Consider the following 24,706-nt stretch of genomic DNA (forward strand, 5'->3'; position numbering starts at 1 on the left):
CGGGGGCAGCGGGTGCAGTGTTGGAGCAGCGGGGGCAGCGGGGGCAGTGCTGGGAGCAGCGGGGGCAGAGGGGAGGAAGTCAGACTCTAGAATGTGTATTTAGAGTGATGACGTAGTATCTCAACCAAACCTGTGACAACAAAGTCATGTGGCAGAGGAGAAAACAGAAGGGTTCACAAATCATACTCCTGCCCTTACTTTCCCAGTCAATTTTAAATGGCCGGAAGGCTGGTGTATCAGTTCCCTGTGGCTGCTAGAACAAAGTTACCACACACTGGGTGGCTTATAACAACGGTCATCGATTCTCTCCCAGTTCTGGAGGCCAGAAGTTGGAAATCAAGGTGGCAGCAGGGCTCTGCTCCCTCTGGAGGTTCAGGGAAGGCTCCAGTCCCATCTCCCCCAGCTCTGGTGGTGCCACGTGTTCCTGGGCTCGTGGCTGCATCGCCCCTGCCTCTCTGTCCATCTTCCCGTGGCCTTCCCACTCTGTGTGATCACCTGGTGTATGTCTGTATCCACGTTTCCCCTTCTCATCTCAACTGAATATGTTCCCCAGTAAGGTCGCTTTCACAGGTACCAGGGCTTAGGACTCCCATATGACCTTTTGGCGAACACAGTTCCCAGCACAGAGGGCCCATTCCTGGCCCACAGTGTTTTCTGCCATGCCTGGCATCGAGCCTCCTTCTCAAACCCTCTCTGCCTTTGGCACTCACTCAACTTCCTGCAGACCCCTCTGTTTTTCTCAGCAGCTGCAGGATTTAGGTAGGTCGTGGCTCTGCTTTTGTTCTCCTCACTGTATGTGTGAAAATACCAGGTCACTGGCACAATGGAGTGTCTCGAAAGAATGCAGGGCGCTGCCCTGAGAGCTTCATCAGCTTTCACATTTATGCTATCACTTCTTCAAGTATTAGACAGAGGCCAGCCACGTTGGCTCACGCCTCTAATCCTAGCACTTCGGGAGGCTGAGGTGCGAGGATTACTTGAGTCCAGGAGTTCAAGACCAGCTTGGGCAATATAGTGAGACCACAACTCTACAAAAAAATATAAAAAATTAGCCAGGCCTAGTGGCGTGTGCCTGTAATCCCAGCTACTCAGGAGGCTGAGGTGGGAAGATCACTTGAGCCCAGGAGGCAGAGGTGGCAGCAAGCTGAGATTGTGCCACCGCACTCTAGCCTGGGTGACAGAGCGAGATGCTGTCTTAAAAAAAAAAAAAAAACTAGACAAAGAGATACTTCAGATATGACCTTTCTTCTTCTTATCTCCAATAATCATCCTTTGCATCTGCAAACACGTGGTGAGGCTGGGAAGTACACCTAGGTACTTTTCCCACTATACCATGCTATCAATCTATTCTTTTTAGCTTTTTCTCTCTGTCCTCAGTCCCAAAAAAGATGATAAACTCCATGAAGAAGGACAGAGTTATACATTTTTGCACGCCTCATAGCATTGGCAGCTTTGGAGATTTTGATTAGATGTTTTGAGTGATAAAGCGAGTGGCTCAGGGCACACGGTAAATGTGCGTACCAGGCTGGCTGCTTGCTAAGCCCGGTCTCCATCATTTATTGTCAGGGACACACGCCCATGTCAGGGCAAGTAAAGATTCCACGCTGTGGCTGAGATCTCTTCCTGTCAATGAGACGGGGCTCCTGGCAGGCCTCAGACTCTGCTCCTTGAACCTCAGTTTCCTCATCCATTGGGTTAGAAAGATGTTCTCTAAATTCACTTCAGCCTTGATATCCTTTGATTTCTTTTTCTTTCTTTCTTCCTTTTTGAGACTGAGTCTTACTCTATCAACCAGGCTAGAGTGCAGTGGCACGATATTGGCTCACTGCAACCTCCACCTCCCAGGTTCAAGTGATTCTTGTGCCTCAGCCTCCCGGGTAGCTGGGATTACAGGCGACCGCCACCATGCCTGGCTAATTTTTGTATTTTTAGTAGAGATGGGGTTTTACCATGTTGGCCAGGCCAGTCTTGAACTCCTGACCTCAAGTGATCCACTGGCCTCGGCCTCCCGAAGTGCTGGGATTACAGGCATGAGCCACTGTGCCCGGTCCCTTTGATTTCTTTATGAGTGTGTTGGTCAAATGGCTCACAAGCCCTTTGGGGGATCAGATAAAAGCCAAGGACCTGGTCTCTGGAAAATGTCATTTTAGGGGGCACACGGAGCCTCTGTAGCCCATCAAGGACCCCAGGTTCAGAGCCATGGCCTGAGTCACCACATAGCTAGAGAGCTCTGTGTGCACGAGTTCTGCCAGTGTTGCTGGGCTCTGGGCTTCACCTTCCTCTTCAGACTTCCTCAACCTGCAGCATTCACAAGCTGGCCATTGGCTGTGCTCAGTCAGGGTTCTGTTTTAATCAGTGTTTCCCACTCAGAACCCCGAATCCCCTGCTTGGTGTCCAGCTGCACCACTGACTCCAGCAATGTCAATTCAGAGAGGCTAAGGACGTGGTGTAGAGAACAACTCTGCTTATGTGGCTCTGACAATTCCTTAGAGCTGGGTGATTCTACAGCTATCGGTTTGGTTTTGTACTTGTTTGGCCAAAGCACAGAATAAACTGGAATTCAGCAATTTAAATGAACACTTCAAAAATCTATCCTGAAAAAGAGTAATAATATAGTCAAAGAACAAATTACAAATGGTAAAAGTGTTTTAAAACTTACTGATGATGCTCTTTTGCTCTACCAGATAAAAAACAAAATGTGAAGAAAGCAAAAGCTGCGCCTTGGACAGACCAGCTGGCCAGGGCATAGCCACACCACTCTATGATTTCTCCAAAATAGTTGGCTGCAGTTACGTATTCAAATAAGCCTCCTAGAAGAAAACACAGACCAAAGTAGTACATTTACTACAAAATGAAATATGGACTTCAGAGATGCTAGTGAATACTTACCTGGAGAACATAAATTCAAGAACGGAAAAATATTTCCCTTATAGGATGTTAATCAATAAGACATATCCAGCGCTACATGGTTTACTAATTCATATCACAGCTTCTGATCATCAACTACATATATATATATATCAATACCCGTCTATGTGAATACATGCATGTACAGTTACAGTGGAAGACACCACTAAACCACTGCACCTGTTGATGGATCATGCAAGCAGAGAATACAGAGTAACAACTAACAATGAACTAGCAAGTAAAATGGACCTAAATAGAACCCTAGAGCAATGAGTGACGAAGATACTCACTTTCAAGCACAGATTCATTCACTCATTCATTCATTCATTCATTCATTCATCACATCTTCACAAATGCGCTGAGTCAGTATTATGCCCAGGCACTTGGACAGACCCCCTCCCCACATCTAGAACCATAAACCCCAGTGTCATGAACAAAGAGAGCATGCAGCACATGGAGGGGGAGGAGTAGTGAGGGGCAGGGCACAGTAGTGAGGGGCCCTGGAACTGGGATGGGGTGGAGGAGGTCACCATCACAGAGTGGCTGGGAACAAGCCTCACAGGGAAGGTGAGGGTAGATTCAAGGCTTGCAAGCGAGGGCCAGCCTGGCAGGTGCTGGGGGTGCTCTCAGGAGTGCTCCAGGCAAGAGAAGAGATGCAACAAAGGCCCTGAGGCGGAGAGCAATGGCTGGCACACTCCAAGGACCAGACGAGGGGCAGGGAGAGGGGTCCTAGCAGAGAAGGAGGGCAGGAGGCCCCTCCTTGGGACTTGGGACTCACCCTCAGGCTGTAGCTTTGTGGCTACTCAAGTGTGTTCTAGAGAGGCCTGATGTATTCTGCCCTGGGTTCCGGTTGGGCACTATGTCTGCAGAGCTGAGAAAATTCAGAAGGCATATAAGGACAGAGCATTTTTTAAAAAATTAGGCCGGGTGCGGTCACTCACGCCTGTAATCCCAGAACTTTGGGAGGCTGAGGCAGGTGGATCATGTGAGGTCAGGAGTTCCAGATCAGCCTGGCCAACATGGTGAAACCTTGTCTCTGCTGAAAATACAAAAATTAACTAGGTGTGATGGTGCACGCCTGTAGTCCCAGCTACTCGGGAAGCTGATGAATAAGAATCGCTTGAACCCAGGAGGCACAGGTTGCAGTGAGCCGAGGTCGTGCCATTCATTGCACTCCAGCCTGGGTGACAGAGTTAGACTCTGTCTCAAAAAAAAAAAAAAAAAAAAAGACAAACCGATTACACCCTAAGTCTTAAGACCAATTGCAACAAATACTGCAGCATAGGGTAGAGACTAGTTCTCTGAGCACACTGCAACTTACGTGCGTGAGGGCTTTGGCTGGAGCTGAGATGATCTTTTTTTTTTTTTTTTTTTTTGGAGTTTTGTATTTTTAGTAGGGACGGGGTTTCACCATGTTGGCTAGGCTGGTGTCGAATTCCTGACCTCAGGTGATCCACCTGTCTCAGCCTCCTAAAGTGCTGGCATTACAGGCATGAGCGACGGCGCCCAGCCTGAGATGGTCTCTTTTTTAAAAAGAAAGAAAATGGTTTTGCTGAGCCCAAGACAGCAAAGTGCTTTTCTTTTTCTTATTGAAGGAAGGTGGGGGTGTGTAGATGTTTGCAATATTGAGCTCTCTACTACTTTTCTGTAAGCTTGAAATAATTCATAATTGTAAAATAATACTGATACGGTTTGATTTTGTGTCCCCACCCAATCTCATCTTGAACTGTGATCCCCACAGGACAAGGGAGGAACCCAGTGGGAGGTGACTGGATCATGGGGGCGGTTTCTTGTGCTAGTGAATTCTCATGAGATGTAATTGTTTGAAAGTGTGAGGCAGGTCCCCCTTCGCTTGTTCTCTCTCCTGCCGCCATGTGAAGGTCTTTGCTTCCCCTTCGCCTTCTGCCATGATGGTAAGTTTCCTGAGTCCTCCCCAGCCATGCGGAGCTGTGAGTCAATTAAACCTTTTTTCTTCATAAATGACCCAGACTCAGGTAGTTCTTTATAGCACAGTGAAAACAGACTAATACAAATAGCAACATTCATTGACAAACAAACTTTTTAATGACAATATAATACATAAAAATATCAAACTTAATGCCCAATAAATAGAATGTCATTCACAATGTGTGGGCATATGCACCTGCAGAAGCGCCTGCAAGAATGGACCCAAAGCATTCACAGCGCTGTTCCCTCTGAACCGTGGAGTTTAGTCACTGTCACTTTCTTATTCACCCATTTCTGTAACTGCTTCAACTTTCTACAACATGACATTAATGATCATCTGTATTTCAACAGAGCCCTGGGCAGCTGAATCCCAGACGTGGAAGGACCTTTGCACCCCGTCCTGCAGATGCCAGTCACCCAAAGGGCAGACAGCCTGTGGGGAGGGCTGGGGCCATGATGCCTTCCCGCATGCAGCCTGCTCAGTGAACCTTCTCTCGGAGGGTCCAGTGTGGGGCACATTATTTGGTGGAACCATATGGGTGGACCAGTAAGCATGTAATTAGACCGGAAAACCTGGAGATGCCAATCTGCCAAAAAATGTCGTCTTGAGACACAGGCTGCTTACAGACGCCACATTACAAAACCACAAACTGGTCGTCACACACAGCCCACAGCACTTGCCCTAAGCCCCAATTCAGCCTGTATGTACCGACTATGGGCATCCTATCTGTGCACCTCTCTTTATCTCTTTATTTGTTCATTTTGTCACTTGCTCCTTTGACACTAACCAGTTACGGCACCGTTATTAACAGAGTCCTGGGAAGCATTTCTGAAAGACCTCACGTAGTCACTGGATGTAGACGGCACACCTGTGTATTAGAAACCATGAGTGTGTCATGTAAAAACACCCTGCAAATTAAGAGTCTGCAGTGAGGGGGGCCAGTCACAAAGCCGACCATGGTGGAGTCCTCATGGGGCTCAGCACCCAGATTACCTATACCTGTAGTCTTCAAAACCTGACAGATTTTACACGAGGGACTCCAAAGCTAGGATAAAATTTTGGCTTCCACATTCCTTGGGCCCCTCATGGTGCTGCCTCTAAGGCCTTGGCACTGAATGTTGCCCTGAAGAATCTAACAAACCTTCCCTTATGAGCCACTCACGGCACGTGCAGATGATCGTCACTGTTTCCTGTCGACTTTCCCTGGTACAGGGTGTGCACTTGCAAACGGCAGACGCTCTTGCATCTTGTTTTACTTCACAAAAGCTTTCTTGAATTAGTTTTTAAAATATGTTCTGTTTCAATGCTTTGGATTTCTTCTTCATGGACTTCAACGTGCCTAGGATGGATATATTTTCCTTACTTCTCCAGCTATCGCCAAAAACGTCATTCACAATAAGAATGATTTTTTTTTTTTTTTGACAGGGTCTCCCTCTGGAGTGTAGTGGCGTAACTGAGGTTCACTGTAGCCACAAACTCCTGGGTTCAAGTGATCTTCCCACCTCAGCCTCCTGAGTGTCTGGGACCACAGGTGTGCACCACCATGCCTGGCTAATTTTCTTTCATTTTTCTTGTAGAGATGGGGGTCTAGCTATGTTGTCTAGGCTGGTCTCGAACTCCTGGCCTCAAGTGATCCTCCTGCCTCAGCCTCCTAAAGTGTTGGGATTACAGGTGTGAGCCACTGCACCCAGTCTAGATATCATATTCTTTGCTTTTTCATTTCTATCTTCTGATATGCTTCTGTGGTGTTTTTGTTTTTTTTTCCCCCGGTCTTGTGGGCCTTTTAATTTAATGATTAGAAATAAAGAATTTTGATCTTGTCTGATCTTGAAAGCTAAGCAAGGTCGAGCCTAGTTAGTACTTGGATAGGAGAAATTAAAAATTTTAGAAGCATTTTCTTTCTTAAGTCTCATGTGTCCCATGTCATCTGCACCGACGTCTGGTGCTACTTCCTGCTGCCTGAGAGTCGCAGCCAAGCTTCTACATGTCCTTTGGCCTATCTGTTCTCAGAGATGCCATTGATGGCCATAGGCCGTCGGGAAGCTGGGTTGATTACTAGCTGCAGGAAGGAGGCTATGCACTGTAGGGAAATGTGGCAGGGAGGGGTCTCCCTTTACTGAGACAGAAAATAAGCTGTTTGTAGATTGCAGGTTCATTGCAGGTGTTCTTCAGCTGATGGGTATAGACCCTGCAACTGCTCCATTCACATTTTATTTGTATTTTTTACTTTTTTGAGACAGAGTCTCACTCTGTCGCCCAGGCTGGAGTGCAGTGGCATGATCTTGGCTAACTGCACCCTCTGCCTCCCAGGTTCAAGCGATTCTCGTGTCTCAGCCTTGTCTCAGCCTCCTAAGTAGCTGGGATTACAGGCATGTGCCACCACACCTGGCTAAATTTTGTGTTTTTAGTAGGGATGGGGTTTTACCATGTTGGCCAGGTTGGTCTTGAACTCTGGACCTCATGTGATCTGCCCAACTCGGCCTCTCAAAGTGCTGGGATTACAGGTGCAGCCACCACGCCTAGCCTCCATTCACATTTTAAAACTCATGTTGGAATTTTGATTACAATTTTCCCCTGCTTTGTGAAACATGTTTCTGCTCAGGTAAGTTTTGCTGCTTCTTTGCTGTCCCAATGTTATGACTGCACAGATTTGGGGATCGTACCTTTTTTGTTCTTCAGGTTTCAATATGTTGGATTAGAACAAGGATCAGACATGAGAGCAGGAAATGGAGGGAAAGAGGCTGAAAAGTTTTTGTGGCATCTCAACTAGTGTGGGACAGTGGACAGGACCCTCTGTATGAGGCACGTCAGGCCTTTCCGTGACCAGCCTGGCCCAGGAGGGCCCTCCCATGGGATCCTGCCATCTCTGGGGATGCCCTTTCTTTTGGAAGTGGTGTTTCTCAAATCTGCCAGTCTGTGGCTTCTGGCATCTTCTGTACCTTTTCATTCTCCCTCCCCCAGGACTGTGCCCTCTCCCTTCTTTGTCTGGCTCATGGCAGCCCCTCCTTAGGACAGCGCCCTCTCCTTCAGGGGACAAACACTTGCCAATGAATCTGGAATCATGCTGTTCCCCATGCAAGGGTGCTGGGCACAAAGCGAGGGGGCCACCATCCAGCTTACATTGCACTCTCCCAGCCACTGTACCTGCCAGAGGAAGTGGCTCCTTGGGATGACCCCATGAGGGTGCAGTTTGCTTATAAGCCCAACACCAAAGAGGGGATTCTTCCCCAATCCGCCCAGGGGCTGAATGGGTGATCAGCAGCCTGTCTAGGACTCTGTCATGTTTTCTCTTCTCTGCCACTTCTATCACACTACCATCACATGTGGAGCTGGCTTTGCTGATTCCAGGTTCTCAGGGTCACAGTTTTAGTAATTTGGGATTTGGAGCGTTGTTTGTTTTTGTTGCTATTCTCATATGGTTTCTCGGAACATAAGTGGAAGAAGTTCAAACTAAGTGATGTCATGCCCTTTCTCCATTAAAATTTTAGATTTCTGTACTTTACATTTTTTTTCTGAAACTCTATTGGTTTCTAGTCCTTTTTATGGTACATTGCTTCTTTACTCCTAATTGTAATTACTCGTTATAAAAAGCATTTAAAGTACTCACTTTATAATGTTTCCATTAATTCTAACATCTGAAACCTTTCACGTTGAATTACATTCTCCCTCATGGTGCTGTACTTCCTTGTGGGTTTTGTACCTCTTACTCTGTGGAGTGTGGCACATTGGGTTCTTTGAGACTCAGGTTGAATGCAGATCTGGGCTTTTGCTGGCCAGGAGAGTCCACCACCACCCTAGGCCACGGAAATTAATTCACGGCTTGAGATTTTTCATGCTATACAAGTAGTGCGAATCTGGGTTATAAACCAGCATGGGGGTTGGTGCCTCGTCACAGATTCTCAAAAGACACGCTCCAGATTCCATCATTCACCTAGATCTTGTCCTCTGATGATTACTTCCTTTCTTGATAGTATACTGATGCGTTTAAGAAGATTTTCAAAATATTCCAACATTTTAAACTGTTTTCAGAGGAGGGTCAAAGTATCTATTCCATTATACTGCTAGAAACAGAAGTGTCAGACACTCCTTGTAAATCACACATTCTTCCTCATCCTCTCTTTCCAAGCACAGATATAACTGTAGTTTCTGCTTTGTTTAATAACTGTTCAGTTAGCCAGATTTGGATCTTTTGTTATTCTAATAAGACAATAATAACAGCACTTGTTATTAATAATGATGACTTACACTGAAAACTTGTAGCTAATAAATACCATGCTACTACTTCTTAGAGCTGGCAACACTAAAATAGACAGGCACCATGGCACACAACTTTCACAGAAATTCTTCACTTTCAGTACGTACCCCTTGGTATTTTGTATCCAGTGTCTCCTGGTTTTCTGAGATTCCTTAGGATATGATCTGAATGGATGTTTATCAACATACCCGTTAACCACAAGCCAAAACCTAAAGGAAAAAAATTGCAAGATGATTGTGGCTAATAAACCATAAAATTTCACTACGAGCCCCAGCCTGACTGAACAGTATTATTGCAACCCTTCATATTACCATTGTTAGTGCAACATATTAGCCATAACTGATAGTAAAAACCATCAAGCACCTTTGTCAGGTATGCTAAGCAGGGCTTTGTTTTTCTAATAATACAAATACATCATCTAATGTATTCAAAATATTTTGACCTGATCATCACAATCTACATTTTCAAGATGACAGGTATGGATAGAAATCTGACTTGGGCACAAGGCTCCTTTCCAGGGACCATCAGGGAGTCAGCCCACCAAACAGACTCATCCCACTTATTTCTCACAAAGTCTGCACGAGGCAATGCTACCATCTCCACCACATGGACCAGGAGGGGTGATGCTCCTGTGCTGCTCTGTCACCACTGGCTGTACACTGCCCCTTGAGGGGTGGCAGTTCCTAGGAGCCGATCTCTGGTCTTCTCTTATTTACGACCTCATTTGAACAAATCAATGCACATCCACATTTCCCCTACCGCAGAATTCCTGCAGGCTCATCAATCAGCATTCCTCGGTCAGTCCTTCTTCCTCGGTTCCTGACAACAGTCTACCATGGCTGGCTGCACGGCTCTCCCCAGAATCCCACGGTATCCCCAGTTTTCTCTCCTATTCTAACAAATCTGCAGGGATTTTTCATCACTTAAAGGAGAGTTCTTAGTATTACATCAATTAATTCCATCAAGAAAACGCTCAAGGCCAAAACAGTGCTTTATAAAAGAAATATTGATAAAAAGGGGTTAACTTGATAGTTCTGATATACTTTTTTAAAATGTGAAAGACAGATGCTGCTTAATGCTGGCATTTAGTTCAATATTAAATCAATGTACACGTGGGGTATCATTATTATTTGAGTCATCACATCAGTGACATTGAACACTTTTTCACAGAACTAGGACATGGAAAACCTTCTGGTCTATAGCAAGGGTTTCAAGATTTCTTCCTTCTGATTTTGCCACTGTAATCAGCTTTTTTTTTTTTTTTCTAAGCAGTTCATACCATGCTTTATAATAGGTTTTGTAAGTCATTTATTGGATCCATACATTTATAGTTGATTTGCTACCTTTTGGGGATTTTAGTATTTCACTCCTAGGTAATTGGGCTTCCAATACGAGGTTCTAGAAAGAAATCATGTTGTCTAAATAACATGGCTACTTTATGTTTCTTCTAGGAGACAAGCTCCCTTTATTGCTTAGATTGGAAGAAAACTAGTACTTGTGTTCATCTAAGCTAAATATTTAATTCCATTTATAAGAATCTTAAAATCTAGCTAGGCACAGTGGCTCACACCTATAATCCCAGCACTTTGGGAGGCCAAGATGGGTAGATCACTTCAGGCCAGGAGTTCAAGACCAGCCTGGCCAACATGGTGAAACCCCATCTCTACTGAAAATACATAAATCAGCCAGGTGCGATGGTGCACACCTGTAATCCCAGCTACTCCAAGGCTGATGCACAAGAATTGCTTGAGCCTGGGAGGCACAGGTTGCCATGAGCCAAGATTGTGCCACTGCACTCCAGCCTGGATGACAGGCTGCCTCAAAAAAAAAAAAAAAAAAAATTCTTAAAATCTTTCTATAAAATATTTTAGATTAACCACTTTTGCTGTTTTGGAAAACCTTTTATTAGAAATTCTTTGCATGGTGGGTGACACCTGTAATCCCACCACTTTGGGAGGCCGAGGCAGGTAAATCACCTGAGGTCAGGAGTCCAAGACCAGTCTCGCCAACATGATAAAACCCTGTCTTTACTAAAAAAATACAAAAATTAGCTGGGCATAGTGACATGCACCTATAGTCCCAGCTAATCAGGAGGCTGAGGCAGGAGAATCTCTTGAACCCAGGAGGCAGAGGTTGCAGTGAGCCGAGATTGCACCACTGCACTCCAGCCTGGGCGATGGAGTGAGCCTCCATCTCAAAAAAAAAAAAAAAGAAAAGAAAAAAATTTATTATTATTTGGTTATGACTTCATAGTAACTACAGTAGGCATAATTACTTATTTATGTAATTTCATGTCTGTTCCCTCATAAAAACAACTCTAGGCAATAAATATAACACACAAAACGTAACCTAGATTGTCTTCCAATTGGCATATTTTTTCCTTTTCAAATCCTTCTGTTTAATTGTAGAGAAGTCAAGAGGTCTGTATTTCTTGGTGTTTGGAATCTCTGACCAGCTTCACAGTCACCTCTACATGATGCGAACCATCCGCGGAGCTACTTTAAATAGGAGGGTTCTTTTGTTGTTGTTCATCATAGAAGTGAGTTCCACGAGACTCTCTAGTAAACACTTAAAATCTGTATCTTCAGTTAAAAAGAAATTCCCTTTCCTCTTATTTCTTGTTGCCACTTGTGGACACTCAGCTTGGCGAGGCGGCAGAAATCACCACTCTGCCATTCACTGCGTCTAGATATCGTGGGCCAGCTGTGTAACTCTTCTGACCTTTCACATCTTATGGGCATCCTTTCTGCCTCAGAGAACATGGGGAGGCATAAATCGTGTGATTTGCATAGGAACTCAAAAGCCTGTTCTTCCTCTTGACAGGTAGGGCAGAAGAAAATAAAGTAGTCAAAAAGCAGGTAAACCAAGAAGATATTTGGGGGTACTGTACAACAGTTTAGTACCAAACAATTTAGCCTAGCATTTCATGGAGGCACAGATTTCTGGGGCTAGAAAAGGATCCTGAAACGCCTTCTCAGCCAACCCTCCTTTTGTAGAGGAGGGACAGGTGTCTCACTGTAACGATCCTCAGGTATGGTGAAACCTTGGAATAAAATTCGAATTCACCGACAAAAAACACGACTGAGAAATGTGAAAGGGACCTCTCAGCAACAAAGTGCTATCCAAGTGTTAGTTTATTTCTATGATTATAAATTAACACTCATGGAGAAGCAGAAAAATGCAGTGTCAGGTTATTTTATGTAGCTTAAGGGGAAGTACTGCAGGGTAGTTTCCAAATCTGACAGACTATAACTTTTAGCATGCTGCCGTTGTGAGTAAGCTACACCTCAGCATGGTTTAATAGCTAAATGCTAGGACAGACTAAACAAATACATAGAAGAATCTTTCTTATATACAAGACTCCTGAGTTTTGTTTTTTTGTTTTTTTGTTTTTTTTTTTGAGACACAGTCTCACTCTGTCACCCAGGCTGGAACACAGTGGCACAATCATGGCTCACTGCAGCCTTGACCTCCTGGCCTCAGGTGATCCTCCCACCTCAGTGCCTCTGAGTAAGCTGGGACCACAGGTGTGTGTCACCATGCCCGGCTACATTTTTGTATTTTGTGTAGAGATGCAGTTTTGCGACGTTGCCCAGGCTGGTCTTGAACTCCTGGATTCAAGTGATTCTGCCCACCTCAGCCTCCCAAAGTGCTAGGATTACAGTGGGAGCCACTGCATCCAGCCAGATGATGAATTTTTAATGCTCTTGCAAATATCGTTGATGGCTGTTTTATTTTCATTTTTGCTCAGAACTTACAAAGTTATAATTAGAGGTTGAAAATGTACATTAATTCACATTAACTGATACAAACAAAAAAATTCATCAACTTCATAAACCTAAAAGTTGATTCAAGTTCATAGAATCACAAAAGCTGCACTGTAGGAAGTTAACCCAGGCTGAGTTTTTCTCATGTCACAGAAGGAACCGCAGGAGGTTTGGGTCCTGTCTTAGATTAAGTGGTCAATGAGTGGCCAAAGTGTCTCAATCTTTAGTCCCTGCTCATTCTGCTACAGTGCGCTGCTATTTTTGGGTTCTTGGCCTGACCAGGCACCTGTGCTTCAGCGCTTGCCCATGCAGGGGAAGGTTCCCATCACCTGCGTCACCTCCCTGCCCCGAGTTGTGCTAAGACAGCTGGGTTGTCCCATGGGGACTCCGGGTCCTGCTGCTCTCTCTGCTGTGAGTCTTTGTTCTCACAGGAAGTTTGGACTTCTCATTAGAAACCACTGGGACATCAACATAAAAGCAGTGATGTGAACAAGGCGGAGTTCACTGCTGTGGACACTCACCTATTAGAAAACGGGGATCTGTTACCCAGTCATCAGCATACACTGCCCAATGGCTCAAGTATCTGCTTTGCAAATAGCCGTTAAAGGTACAGAACATAATCGCCATTGTACACGCCAACAGTGGCATAGGCTTTCCTCCTCGCATCAGAAATGGGTAAATTAAGCACCTTAGGAAACAAGAAACAGGCACAAATTTTTAAAAAATTAAAGATAATCATTTCTGTAATCCTGTCTTAAATGATTTGGGTTTTAAATCTTACTTTCTTGTACAAACGTCATCCTCAGTAACATTCATACTGATTTATTATATCTAAGCTAAAAGTGGATTTTGACTTTAATTTTATTTTTTGAGACAGGTTCTTGCTGTGTTGCCCAGGCTGCAGTGCAGTGGCATGATCATGGCTCACTGCACCCTTGAGCTCCAGGGTTTAAGCAATCTTCCTGTCCCAGCCTCTCGAGTAGCTGCGACTACAAGCATGTGCCACCACACTATTATTATTATTATTATTATTATTATTATTATTATTTTGTAGAGACCAGGTCTCACTCTGTTGCTCAGGCTGGTCTCAAATGCCTGCCTCAAGTGATCTTCCTGCCTTGTCCTCTCAAAATGCTGGGATTATAGGTGTGAGCCACTGTATCCAGCCAAAAAGCAGACTTTTAAATAAAGCATTACCACGTTTCAATTATGTTCACCACAGTGTACAAACTCCAGATTCTACTTACATACAATATAAAACAGAATACATTGAATTTAGGAAAATTAGGGGCTTCAAGAAGCTTTCAAAATTTCCACTATCCTAAAACCATTAACTAGTCCTAGTCTGAGCAATAAGATTTGGAACACATCATCACATCATCCATCACCACTGCAATGGCTTCCATTCACTGAGCACTTTCACCTGCTAGCCCCGCCCCCCATTCCCCCTACAACTCCTTGCCCCCCCTACCTCAGCTAACCCGGCAGAGGCACTCTTATCCACATTTGATAGAGGATAAAATTAAGACTCAGAGTGGTTAAGTAAGCTGCTCAAGGCCACGGGCTAGTGAGTGGCTGAGATTAAACGTAAACTGGGGCAATTCAAATATCATGTTCTGTTGTACCACACTGGCTTAGATGCACTTTACTAAAGGTTTAATGAGTGAAAATAAAAGGACAAGAAATTAGAAAATTATAAAGAGAATGCAAAATGTTATTCTCTGTTTGAATTTTCTTTTTAATATCAGTGTATAACACACTGAAAGAGGGGACATCACTACATATCCTACAGACCTTAAAAGGATAATAAGGAACTCTTTTTTTTTTTTTTTATTCAAGACAGGGTCTTTTTCTGTCACCCAGGCTAGAGTGCAGTGGGGCAATCATGGCTAACTGCAGCCTCAACATCCTAGGCTCAAGTGATCCTCCTGCCTCAGCTTCCTGAGTAGCTGGGACCTTAGGCACATACCACCACACCTGGTTCATTTAAAAACTTTTTTTGTAGAGACAGGGTCTCTCTGTGTCTGGTCTCTAGTTCTGCTCTTGAACTCCTGGGCTCATGTGATCCACCCAGATAATAAGGAACTATTATGAACAACCTTATGCCAATAAATTTGACAACTTGATGAAACAGACAAAGTCTTTGAAAGACACAGATGACCAAAACTGACCCAAGAAGGAAGAAAGACAACATGAATAGCACTGTTACCAATGAAATAAATCCAGTTTAGACTTATGAAATTCTAGAAAAGGCAAAATGAGACTCAGGGGAGAAGATTAACTACAAAGATTAACTTTCCCTTTTTGGGCAATATTACTGCTCTCTATATATTAATAGATAGTGAAGGGTGGGCAGGCAAGATGGCTGAATAGGAACAGCTCCAGTCTGCAGTTCCCAGCGAGATTGACACAGAAGGTGTGTGATTCTTGCATTTCCAACTGAAGTACCTGGCTTATCTCACTGGGACTGGTTGGACAGTGGTGCAGCCCAGGGAGGGTGAGCTGAAGCAGGGTGGGGCATCGCCTCACCTGGGAAGTGCAAGGGGTCGAGGGATTTCCTTTTCCTAGCCAAGGGAAGCCGTGAGAGACTGTACCAGGAGGAACGGTGCATTCTGGCCCAGATACTGCACTTTTCCCACAGTCTTCACAACCAGCAGACCAGATTCTCTCCAGTGCCTGGCTCAGCAGGTCCCACCCTGATGGAGCCCAGCAAGCTAAGATCCACTGGCTTGAAATTCTCGCTGCTCCACAGCAGTTTGAGGTCTACCTGGGATGCTAGAGCTTGGTGGGGGAAGGGCATCCACCATTGCTGAGGATTGAGTAGACGGTTTTACCCTCACAGTGTAAACGAAGCCCCAGGAAGTTCAAACTGGGTGGAGCCAACCACAGCTCCCTGGAACAGAGCACCTGGGGGAGGAGGCAGCTGCGGGTGCAGCTTCAGCAGACTTAAACGTCCCTGCCTGACAACTCTGAAGAGAGCAGCGGTTCTCCCAGCACAGTGTTCGAACTCTGAGAAGGGACAGCCTCCTCAAGTGGGTCCCTGACCCCCTGTGTATCCACACTGGAAGACTCCTCCCAGTAGGGGCCAGACACCTCATACAGGAGAGCTCTGGCTGGCATCTGGCGGGTGACCCTCTGGGATGAAGCTTCCAGAGGTAGGAACAGGCAGCAATCTTTGTTGATCTGCAACCTCCACTGGTGATACCCAGGCAAACAGGGTCTGGAGTGGACCTCCAGCAAACTCCAGCAGACGTGCAGAAGAGGACCCTGACTGTTAGAAGGAAAACTAACAAACAGAAAAAAATAGTATCAATATCACCAATATCAAAGACCAAAGGTAGATAAATCCAAAAGATGGGGAGAAACCAGTGCAAAAAGGCTGAAAATTCAAAAAACCAGAACGCCTCTTCTCTTCCAAAGGATCACAACTCCTTGCCAGCAAGAGAACAAAACTGGACAGAGAATTAGTTCGATGAATTGACAAAAGCAGGCTTCAGAAGGTGGGTAATAACAAACTCCTCTGAGCTAAAGGAGCATGTTCTAACCCAATGCAAGGAAGCTAAGAACCTGGGAAAAAGGTTAGACGAATTGCTAACTACAATAACCTGCTTAGAGAAGAACATCAATGACCTGATGCAGCTGAAAAACACAGCACAAGAACTTCATGAAGCATACACAAGTATCAATAGCCAAATTGATCAAGTGGAAAAAGGATATCAGTGATTGAAGAGCAACTCAATGAAATAAAGCGAGAAGACAAGATTAGAGAAAAAAGAGTGAAAAGAAACAAACAAAGCCTCCAAGAAATATGGGACTATGTGAAAAGACCAAATCTACACCTGATTGGTGTACCTGAAAGTGACGGGGAGAATGGAACCAAGCTGGAAAACACTCTTCAGGATATTATCCAGGAGAACTTCCCCAACCTAGCAAGGCAGGCCAAGATTCATTTTATGAGGTAAGCATCATTCTGATAGCAAAACCTGGCAGAGAAACAACACACAAAGAAAATTTCAGGGCAATATCTCTGATGAACATCAACGGGAAAATCCTCAATAAAATACTGGCAAACCGAATCCAGCAGCACATCAAAAAGCTTATCCACCACAATAAATCGGCTTCATCCCTGGGATGCAAGTCTGGTTCATCATGCACAAATCAATAAACATTATCCATCACATGAAGAGAATCAATGACAAAAACCACATGACTATCACAATAGATGCAGAAAAGGCCTTCAACAAAATTCAACAGCTCTTCATGCTAAAAACTCTCAATAAACTAGGTATTGATGGAACGTATCTCAAAATAATAACACCTATTTATGACAAACCCACAGCCAATATAATACTGAATGAACAAAAACTGGAAGCATTCCCTTTGAAAACTGGCAGAAGACAAGGATGCCCTCTCTCACCACTCCTATTCAACATAGTATTAGAAGTTCTGGCCAGGGCAATCAGGCAAGGGAAAGAAATAAAGGGCATTGAATTAGGAAAAGAGGAAGTCAAATTGTCTCTGTTTGCAGATGACATGAACGTATATTTAGAAAACCCCATCGTCTCAGCCCAAAATATTCTTAAGCTGATAAGCAAATTCAGCAGTCTCAGGATACAAAATCAATGTGCAGAAATCAAAAATCACAAGCATTCCTATACACCAATAACAGACAAACAGCCAAATCATGAGTGAATTCCCATTCACAATTGCTACAAAGAGAATAAAAAACCAAGGAATACAACTTACAAGGGATGTGAAAGACCTCTTCAAGGAGGACAACAAACCACTGCTAAAGGAAATCAGAGAGGACCAAACAAATGGATAAACATTCCATGCTCATGAGCAGGAAGAACCAATATTGTGAAAAATGGCCATACCACCCAAAGTAACTTATAGATTCAATGCTATCCCCATCAAGCTACTATTGACTTTCTTCACAGAATTGGAAAAAACTACTTTAAATTTCCTATGGAACCAAAAAAGAGCCCACATAGACAAGACAATCCTAAGCAAAAGGAACAAACCTGGAGGCATCATGCTACCTGACTTTGAACTATACTGCAAGGCTACAGAAACCAAAACAGCATGGTACTGGTACCAAAACAGAGATATAGACCAATGGAACAGAACAGAGCCCTCAAAAATAATACCACACATCTACAACCGTCTAATCTTTGACAAACCTGACAAAAACAAGCAATGGGGAAAGGATTCCCTATTTAATAAATGGTGTTGGGAAAATTGGCTAGCCATATGTAGAAAGCTGAAACTGGATCCCTTCCTTACACCTTCTACAAAAATTAACTCAAGATGGATTAAAGACTTAAACGTAAGACCTAAAACCATAAAAATCCTAGAAGAAAACATAGGTAATACCATTCAGGACATAGGCATGGGCAAAGACTTCATGACTAAAACACAAAGACCAATGGCAACAAAAGCCAAAATTGACAAATGGGCTCTAATTAACTAAAGAGCTTCTGCACAGAAAAAGAAACTATCATCAGAGTGAACAGGCAACCTATAGAATGGGAGAAAATTTTTACAATGTATCCATCTGACAAAGGGCTAATATCCAGAATCTACGAAGAACTTAAACAAATTTATAAGAAAAAAACAAACAAGCCCATCAAAAAGTGGGCAATGGATATGAACAGACACTTCTGAAAAGAAGACAGTTATGCAGCCAACAAACATATGAAAAAATGCTCATCATCACTGGTCATTAGAGAAATGCAAATCAAAACCACAATGAGATAGCATCTCATGCCAGTTAGAATGGTGATCATTAAAAAGTAAGGAAACAACAGATGCTGGAGAGGATGTGGAGAAATACGAATGCTTTTACACTGTTGGTGGGAGTATAAATTAGTTCAACCATTGTGGAAGACAGTGTGGTAATTCCTCAAGGATCTAGAACTAGAAATACCATTTGCCCCAGTGATCTCATTACTGGGTATATACCCAAAGGATTATCAATCATTCTACTATAAGGACACATGCACATGTATGTTTATTGCAGCACTGTTCACAGTAGCAAAGACTTGGAACCAACCCAAATACCCATTAATGATAGTCTGGACAAAGAAAATGTGGCACATATACACCATGGAATACTATGCAGCCATAAAAAAGGATGAGTTCATGTCCTTTGCAGGAACATGGATGACGCTGGAAACCATCATTCTCAGCAAACTAACACAGGAACAGAAAACCAAATACCACATGTTCTCACTTGTAAGTGGGAGTCGAACAATGAGAACACATGGACACAGGGAGGGGAACATCACAAACCAGGGCCTGTCGGGAGGTGAGCGGTCGGGGGAGGGATAGCATTAGGAGAAATATCTAATGTAGACCATGGGTTGATGGGTGCAGCAAACCACCATGGCACCTGTATACCTATGTAACAAACCTGCATGTTCTGCACATATACCCTAGAACTTAAAGTATAATAATAAAAAAAAATTAAAAAAATAGATTGTGAAACTGAATTTATATTTATGAAATCCAGACAAGGCGAAAATAGAGTCAGGGTGGAGACTGGCTGCAAAGACACAAAGGGAGTTTTTTAGAGGAATACAACTGTTCCATCTCTTGATTTGCAGTGATGATTATACAACTATATGCAATCACCAAAATTCATCAAACTACAGACTTTTTTTTTTTTTGAGATGGAGTTTCGCTCTTGTCGTCCAGGCTGGAGTGCAGTGGCGTGATCTCAGCTCACTGCAACCTCCACCCTCTGGGTAGAAGCGATTCTCCTGCCTCAGCCTCCCGAGTAGCTGGGATTACAGGCATGTTTTACCACACCCGGCTAATTTTGTATTTTTCGTAGAGACGGGGTTTCTCCATGTGGGTCAGGCTGGTCTCAAACTCTCGACCTCAGGTGATCCACCCGCCTCTACCTCCCAAAGTATTGGGATTACAGGCCTGAGCCACTGTGCCCAGCTCAAATTAGACTTAAAATGGGTGAATTTTATTATTTGTGAATTATACCTTAATAAAGTTTAAAGCTTGTTATTTGTTTCCATTCTGACCATTTGCGCCAGGGTAAAATCATAATTAGTCATTAGTTACGGTTATGAACATCGACAGTAATCACGTGATAATAGTAGTGTAATGCTGGCTGTGCATCCTCAAGCCACTCTCTCCCCAGCACTCCTACTCAACTCCTGGGGAAGACATTCACATAAGTCAAAAGCAGCCTCCAAGGTTCTCATCTCATTCAGGCCAGGATCCCTTCATACTGATTTACAGCAAAGTACGTGTTGGCCAGTAAGTGTGCATTCAGACGTTGTGTCGTCAGTGAGGTAGGTATTCTGGAAGCTGTAGTGTTGCCAAGCAACGAATAAGAACAAAGAATCCCAGCAATTTCTCTCTGCGTCTTGGAATCATGATTTAGATCCAGGCAGACAATGGGTACCGTGGGCTGGCATTTGGGACGCAGGCACCCTGCAAGTGCTTGCATACCAACATTTCCTGTAGAACAAGCAGAATTTGGTTTTGATGGAGATAAGTGTGTGCTTCTTGGACTGTCATAGGCTCCCTTAAAAATAGGAGGCAATCTTAACTTGTGATCAGATATCCTTCTTGCCTCTGCCCATTTGTCAACCAGAACAGGAGGCCTTGTGTTAGACCCGGATGGACAGAATTAATGGCAGAAGACAGAGTGGCTCTCACTCTACCCCTCAGTGTACCAAGTTGAGAAGCACCAAGAGCTGGCAGCCCACTTCTGAAGTCAGCTTAGGAGATTCTCAATGTGGCAAAGAGCAGAAAGGACACCGGTATGAGAAAGTTGAAAGAAAACTTCCCTGACAATTATGGCCTCGAGATATTTCCCCGTAGGCAAACTGCAGGACAGAGCTGAGAAAGTGTTCGAATTCTAAGTCTGAAGAAATACAGAAAAAAAGAGCAAGACATAAAAATTGTGGGGAACATAAGGCCTGGATTTGGTTTAGAAAAAAGTCTGTTGAAATAGACAGGACTCAGTTCATAAGAGGTTGGACCTCTGGACCTGAAAAAAATCCATCCTAAATTCAATAATGGATAACAGGAAGGCAAGGTGAAAAAGAGGAAGAGAAAATATTAGCAAGCTTGAAAGAACTGAAAATGGTCTAAGATACTTCTGCATTGGATGTCACCCATTTAAAGAATGGACAAATGCAGTGTGAGAGAAGCAACGCCCAGGAAACATTCTGCGTATGTGGTGGACGTTCCCTCCGGGAACCTTGTGCGTTGAATACTGACCTGAAAAACGTCAGCTGGCAATGACACTAGAACTGTGTCAAAAGAATATAATAGAGGATAATATTACCAGACTCTGTACTCACCAGCCTATTCCCAACTCACAGAAAAGCACTGGTCAGAGAAATTAGAACATTTAAGACAGGGAGGTCGAGGCAGCAGAATTTCTTCACAAAACAAAGGAAAATGAGGCTGCAACCAAAGTAGGCTATCGGGCGGCTCATGGGTTAGTGAAGGAAGGAAAGCTGCGCGTCGATGGTGAGTTAATCAACAAGGCAGCCAAAGAGGCGTGTCCAGAGAATACACACTTGTGTCTCACAATTAGCCTTTCGGGGAGAACACTTGCTAGAGGAGTTAAGGACACTGGGAGCAACCTCGACAGTCAATTTAAACAAGGCAAGACCAGGTGCCGTGGCTCATGCCTGTAATCCTTTGGGAGGCCAAGGCAGGCAGATTGCTCGAGTCCAGGAATTTGTGACTAGCCTGGGCAACATGACGAAACCCCCTCTCTGCAAAAAATATGAAAATTAGTTGCATGTGGTGGGACACGCCTGTAGTCCCAGCTACTTGGGAGGCTGAGGTGGGAGGATCATCTGAGCCTGGGAGGTGGAGGCTGCAGTGAACTGAAGATCATGCCACTGCACTCCAGCTTCGGTGACAGAGTGAGATCCTGTCTCAAAATAATAATTAAAAAAAAAAAACAAAAGCAAGGCAGATGATGAGCATTCTTTGTTGGCTCTGGGTGAGTCTACGGATGTTACTGACACAGCTCAGTTGTTTATTTGAGGAGTTCACATCAAGGCTGAAGTGAATGAAGGATTAAGCTCTTTAGATAGTCTGTGTAGAACAACTACTGGTGAGAATATTTTCAAAGATGTTGAGAAAACACAAATTCAGTAGAATCCAAGGTGGAATCTGCTAAGCCGTTACAATTGATGGTGATAAAAATGTATGGGACAAAAAAACAAACAAATTACAAACTTACAAAGCTTGTAAAAATGTAAGGTGTTTCATGCTATTCTTTGTATCAGCAGGTCTTTTGCAGAAAATATATTGTGTGTGATTGAGCCCATAGTGTCAACAATGAATGACAATCCCTCTCATGGACTCAACCATCATCCGTTCTCTTAACTTTTTGTCACAAATAAGCTGACTATGCTGATTTGTCCCACGTAAATACACCAGTTTGATGGCTTAATAAAGTTTTACCGCATTATTTTGAACTCAGAGCTGAGACTGAAACTTTTCTGAACAAGAACTGCCCTCACCACCACTATTGAGTTCTGAAGGGCTTTGGAAAGTAGCTTTTACTGAAGACTTGATAATAAATTCAACCTAAAGCTGCAAGGCAAAACAGCACTCGTGCAAAACTCATACTGTGTTAAAGTCATTTTGATGACAACTGACATTGTTCCAATCACAAGTCATATCAAACTGCGTTCTGTACTTTCCATGCTTTTAAAATTAAAAGTGAGATCGCCATGCTCACATACATTTGCAGAGAATATAAATTCTAAGTTTAAATACAGTGTGTTTGTGAACCTGGATTTCCACATTTCAAAATCCATTCAGCTGTGCAGTGGAAGAGTTGCCATCTAATCTTCCACAGGAAGATATGAATCTGCAACATAATACGATAAGGAAAGGCAAAGATCAGGAGAAGAATCTAACGGGATGCCATGAGTGCCTTCCAAGAGATGACTGTGCTCAGTGAAAATCCTATACATGCGGACTGATGTCAATGCTTCCATTTACAGAGATAAAATACGTAGTCTCATTACAGATCAACACTACGAGAGGAACATTTACCATAGATGTTGATAATAGGAAACACTAACTTTGAATCCTAGTAAGTGAAATGTTATCCCTTACCAAAAGAATTCTATTCTTCTCATTAGACATATATTATTTTTAAAAATGCACTAAGATAATATATTTTGAATTTACCACTGAAACTTTTTGTGAAAATTTGTTTTCTCTCATCATAAATACCTACCCAGTATCTTGGCCCACAAAGCTTAAGATATGTACTACCTGGCTCTTTCCAGAAAAGCCTGCTGACAATTAGTCTGAATTAGCACACGTGTTATATTTTGGAGACATCAACTTGACTTCCTTAGAAAGTGCTCTCGCTCAGGGCACTGGTGCTACACGGCTGGAGCTGCTGCAGTCTAGGTTTGGCTGTGCTCTGGAAGTGTATCTGCATTTTTGAATGACTTCTGCTCCAGCACATGCCCTGGATAAGACATTCACAAAGAACCTCAGGATAAGATTTGTCCCTCTTTTTTGTCTCATGTGAATGTCTCAGAGCTGCAAGGACTGGAAACCAAGCCTTACAAAGATCGACACCAGTCTTTTCTGGTGTTCTCTGATTCCTGCCCTGGAAGGGGACACCAGTAACCCTGATGATGCCTATAGGCCTATCATAAAACCACTGAAGTCAACAAAGTGGTGGACAGGGGAGGGGAGGGGAACGCTGCCTCTGCCTCCAACCGCTAGGAGAAGGTGAGATCTTCCCACCGACTTCCCTCTCTCTAGAGAGCTCTGACTTGGACCTAGGCACTTCGCTCCGAGGAAGCGCTCTGCCCCTCTCAGCACCTCCCGGAAGGCTTTTCTCGTTTCGGGCCATTCTCTTTAGCTTTACTCAGTTTCCTTCCTTGGAAATCCATTGTTGTCGGCAAAGATTTTCCTTTGACTGTGGCCAATTTGGAACTCGCGTGGGGTAGGGTCGGGAAGAAGGTGTCTGGGCATGGCTTTCACCCGAGTCTTTGTCTAGACTCTAGAGGGACAACAGCACTTCGGAGAGGGCAGTGGACTCCAAGCATAAATGACAGGGTCCTACTTAGGGCCATGGGGCCAATTTCAGATAGCAAGGAAGGTGGGCGCACCTGCCTGGATATAAATTACTCATGGAACTCACAGCACATCAGTGTGCGGCCCAGACTACCCCAGTTAGGACAGGCGTGGGCACTCACAGCCCTTTCTCCTACACCATCCCATTCGCACACAAAGACACCATTCCACAGAGGAACAATGGGAAACAACTATCCTCTCTCTTTGAGAAAATAAAGGATTGAACAAGGTGACAATCCCTTAGGATGGAAACCATATTAAAGAGAAACTATGAAGCACTTGGATTAAAAAAAACGTTAAGTAATGGGTTATAAATCTGTTTTCTGTTCTGATTACAAGCTAATGAATACAAAACAGTCAGGTTTGGGAAGCTACACAGAGATTCTGTTTGCTGATTCATCACAGTAAATGTAAGATTAAATCTGACACTTCGTTCTCCGTCATGTTAGTTTTCCTATTTTATCTTATCTCTTTCCATGTAAAGAACAAGACTTTGGCCTGGTGTAGTGGTAATGCCACCACTTTGAGAAGCCAAGGCAAGAGGATTGTTTGAGCCCAGAAGTTTGAGACCGGCCCAGGCAACACTGGGAGACCTCATCTCAATTTAAAAAAAAAAAGAATGAGACTTGCTTTTCATCAAGTTGTTTTTATAACCCATGGAAACTGCAAACCTTGGTGTCTGTGAGGCCACCAGGGAGACATGTTTGATGATGGAGCTGAACTGAGGGC

The 24,706-nt window shown here is 43.8% G+C and overlaps 2 protein-coding genes across 2 annotated transcripts in view; one reads left to right on the top strand and one right to left on the bottom strand.

The window, feature by feature from the left end:
• The window catches only part of SRD5A1 (steroid-5-alpha-reductase, alpha polypeptide 1 (3-oxo-5 alpha-steroid delta 4-dehydrogenase alpha 1)), an 18,390-nt gene extending 4,697 nt beyond the window's left edge, over positions 1–13,693 (bottom strand). Inside the window, exons 1-4 of the mRNA XM_011969409.1 lie at positions 13,659–13,693; positions 13,399–13,565; positions 9,218–9,319; positions 2,660–2,810 (exon numbers count right to left, since the gene is read on the bottom strand). Of these exons, the coding sequence (XP_011824799.1) occupies positions 2,660–2,810; positions 9,218–9,319; positions 13,399–13,565; positions 13,659–13,693 (455 nt within the window). The remainder of the gene's footprint in view (positions 1–2,659; positions 2,811–9,217; positions 9,320–13,398; positions 13,566–13,658) is intronic.
• Positions 13,694–20,521: 6,828 nt separating this feature from the next.
• Positions 20,522–24,706, top strand: part of NSUN2 (NOP2/Sun RNA methyltransferase family, member 2) — a 51,428-nt gene continuing 47,243 nt past the window's right edge. The window contains exons 1-2 of the mRNA XM_011969410.1: positions 20,522–20,664; positions 23,773–23,846. Of these exons, the coding sequence (XP_011824800.1) occupies positions 20,522–20,664; positions 23,773–23,846 (217 nt within the window). The remainder of the gene's footprint in view (positions 20,665–23,772; positions 23,847–24,706) is intronic.

This window comes from Mandrillus leucophaeus, unplaced genomic scaffold (genome assembly GCF_000951045.1).
Source record: "Mandrillus leucophaeus isolate KB7577 unplaced genomic scaffold, Mleu.le_1.0 Scaffold89, whole genome shotgun sequence".
Taxonomy (NCBI): Eukaryota; Metazoa; Chordata; class Mammalia; order Primates; family Cercopithecidae; genus Mandrillus; species Mandrillus leucophaeus.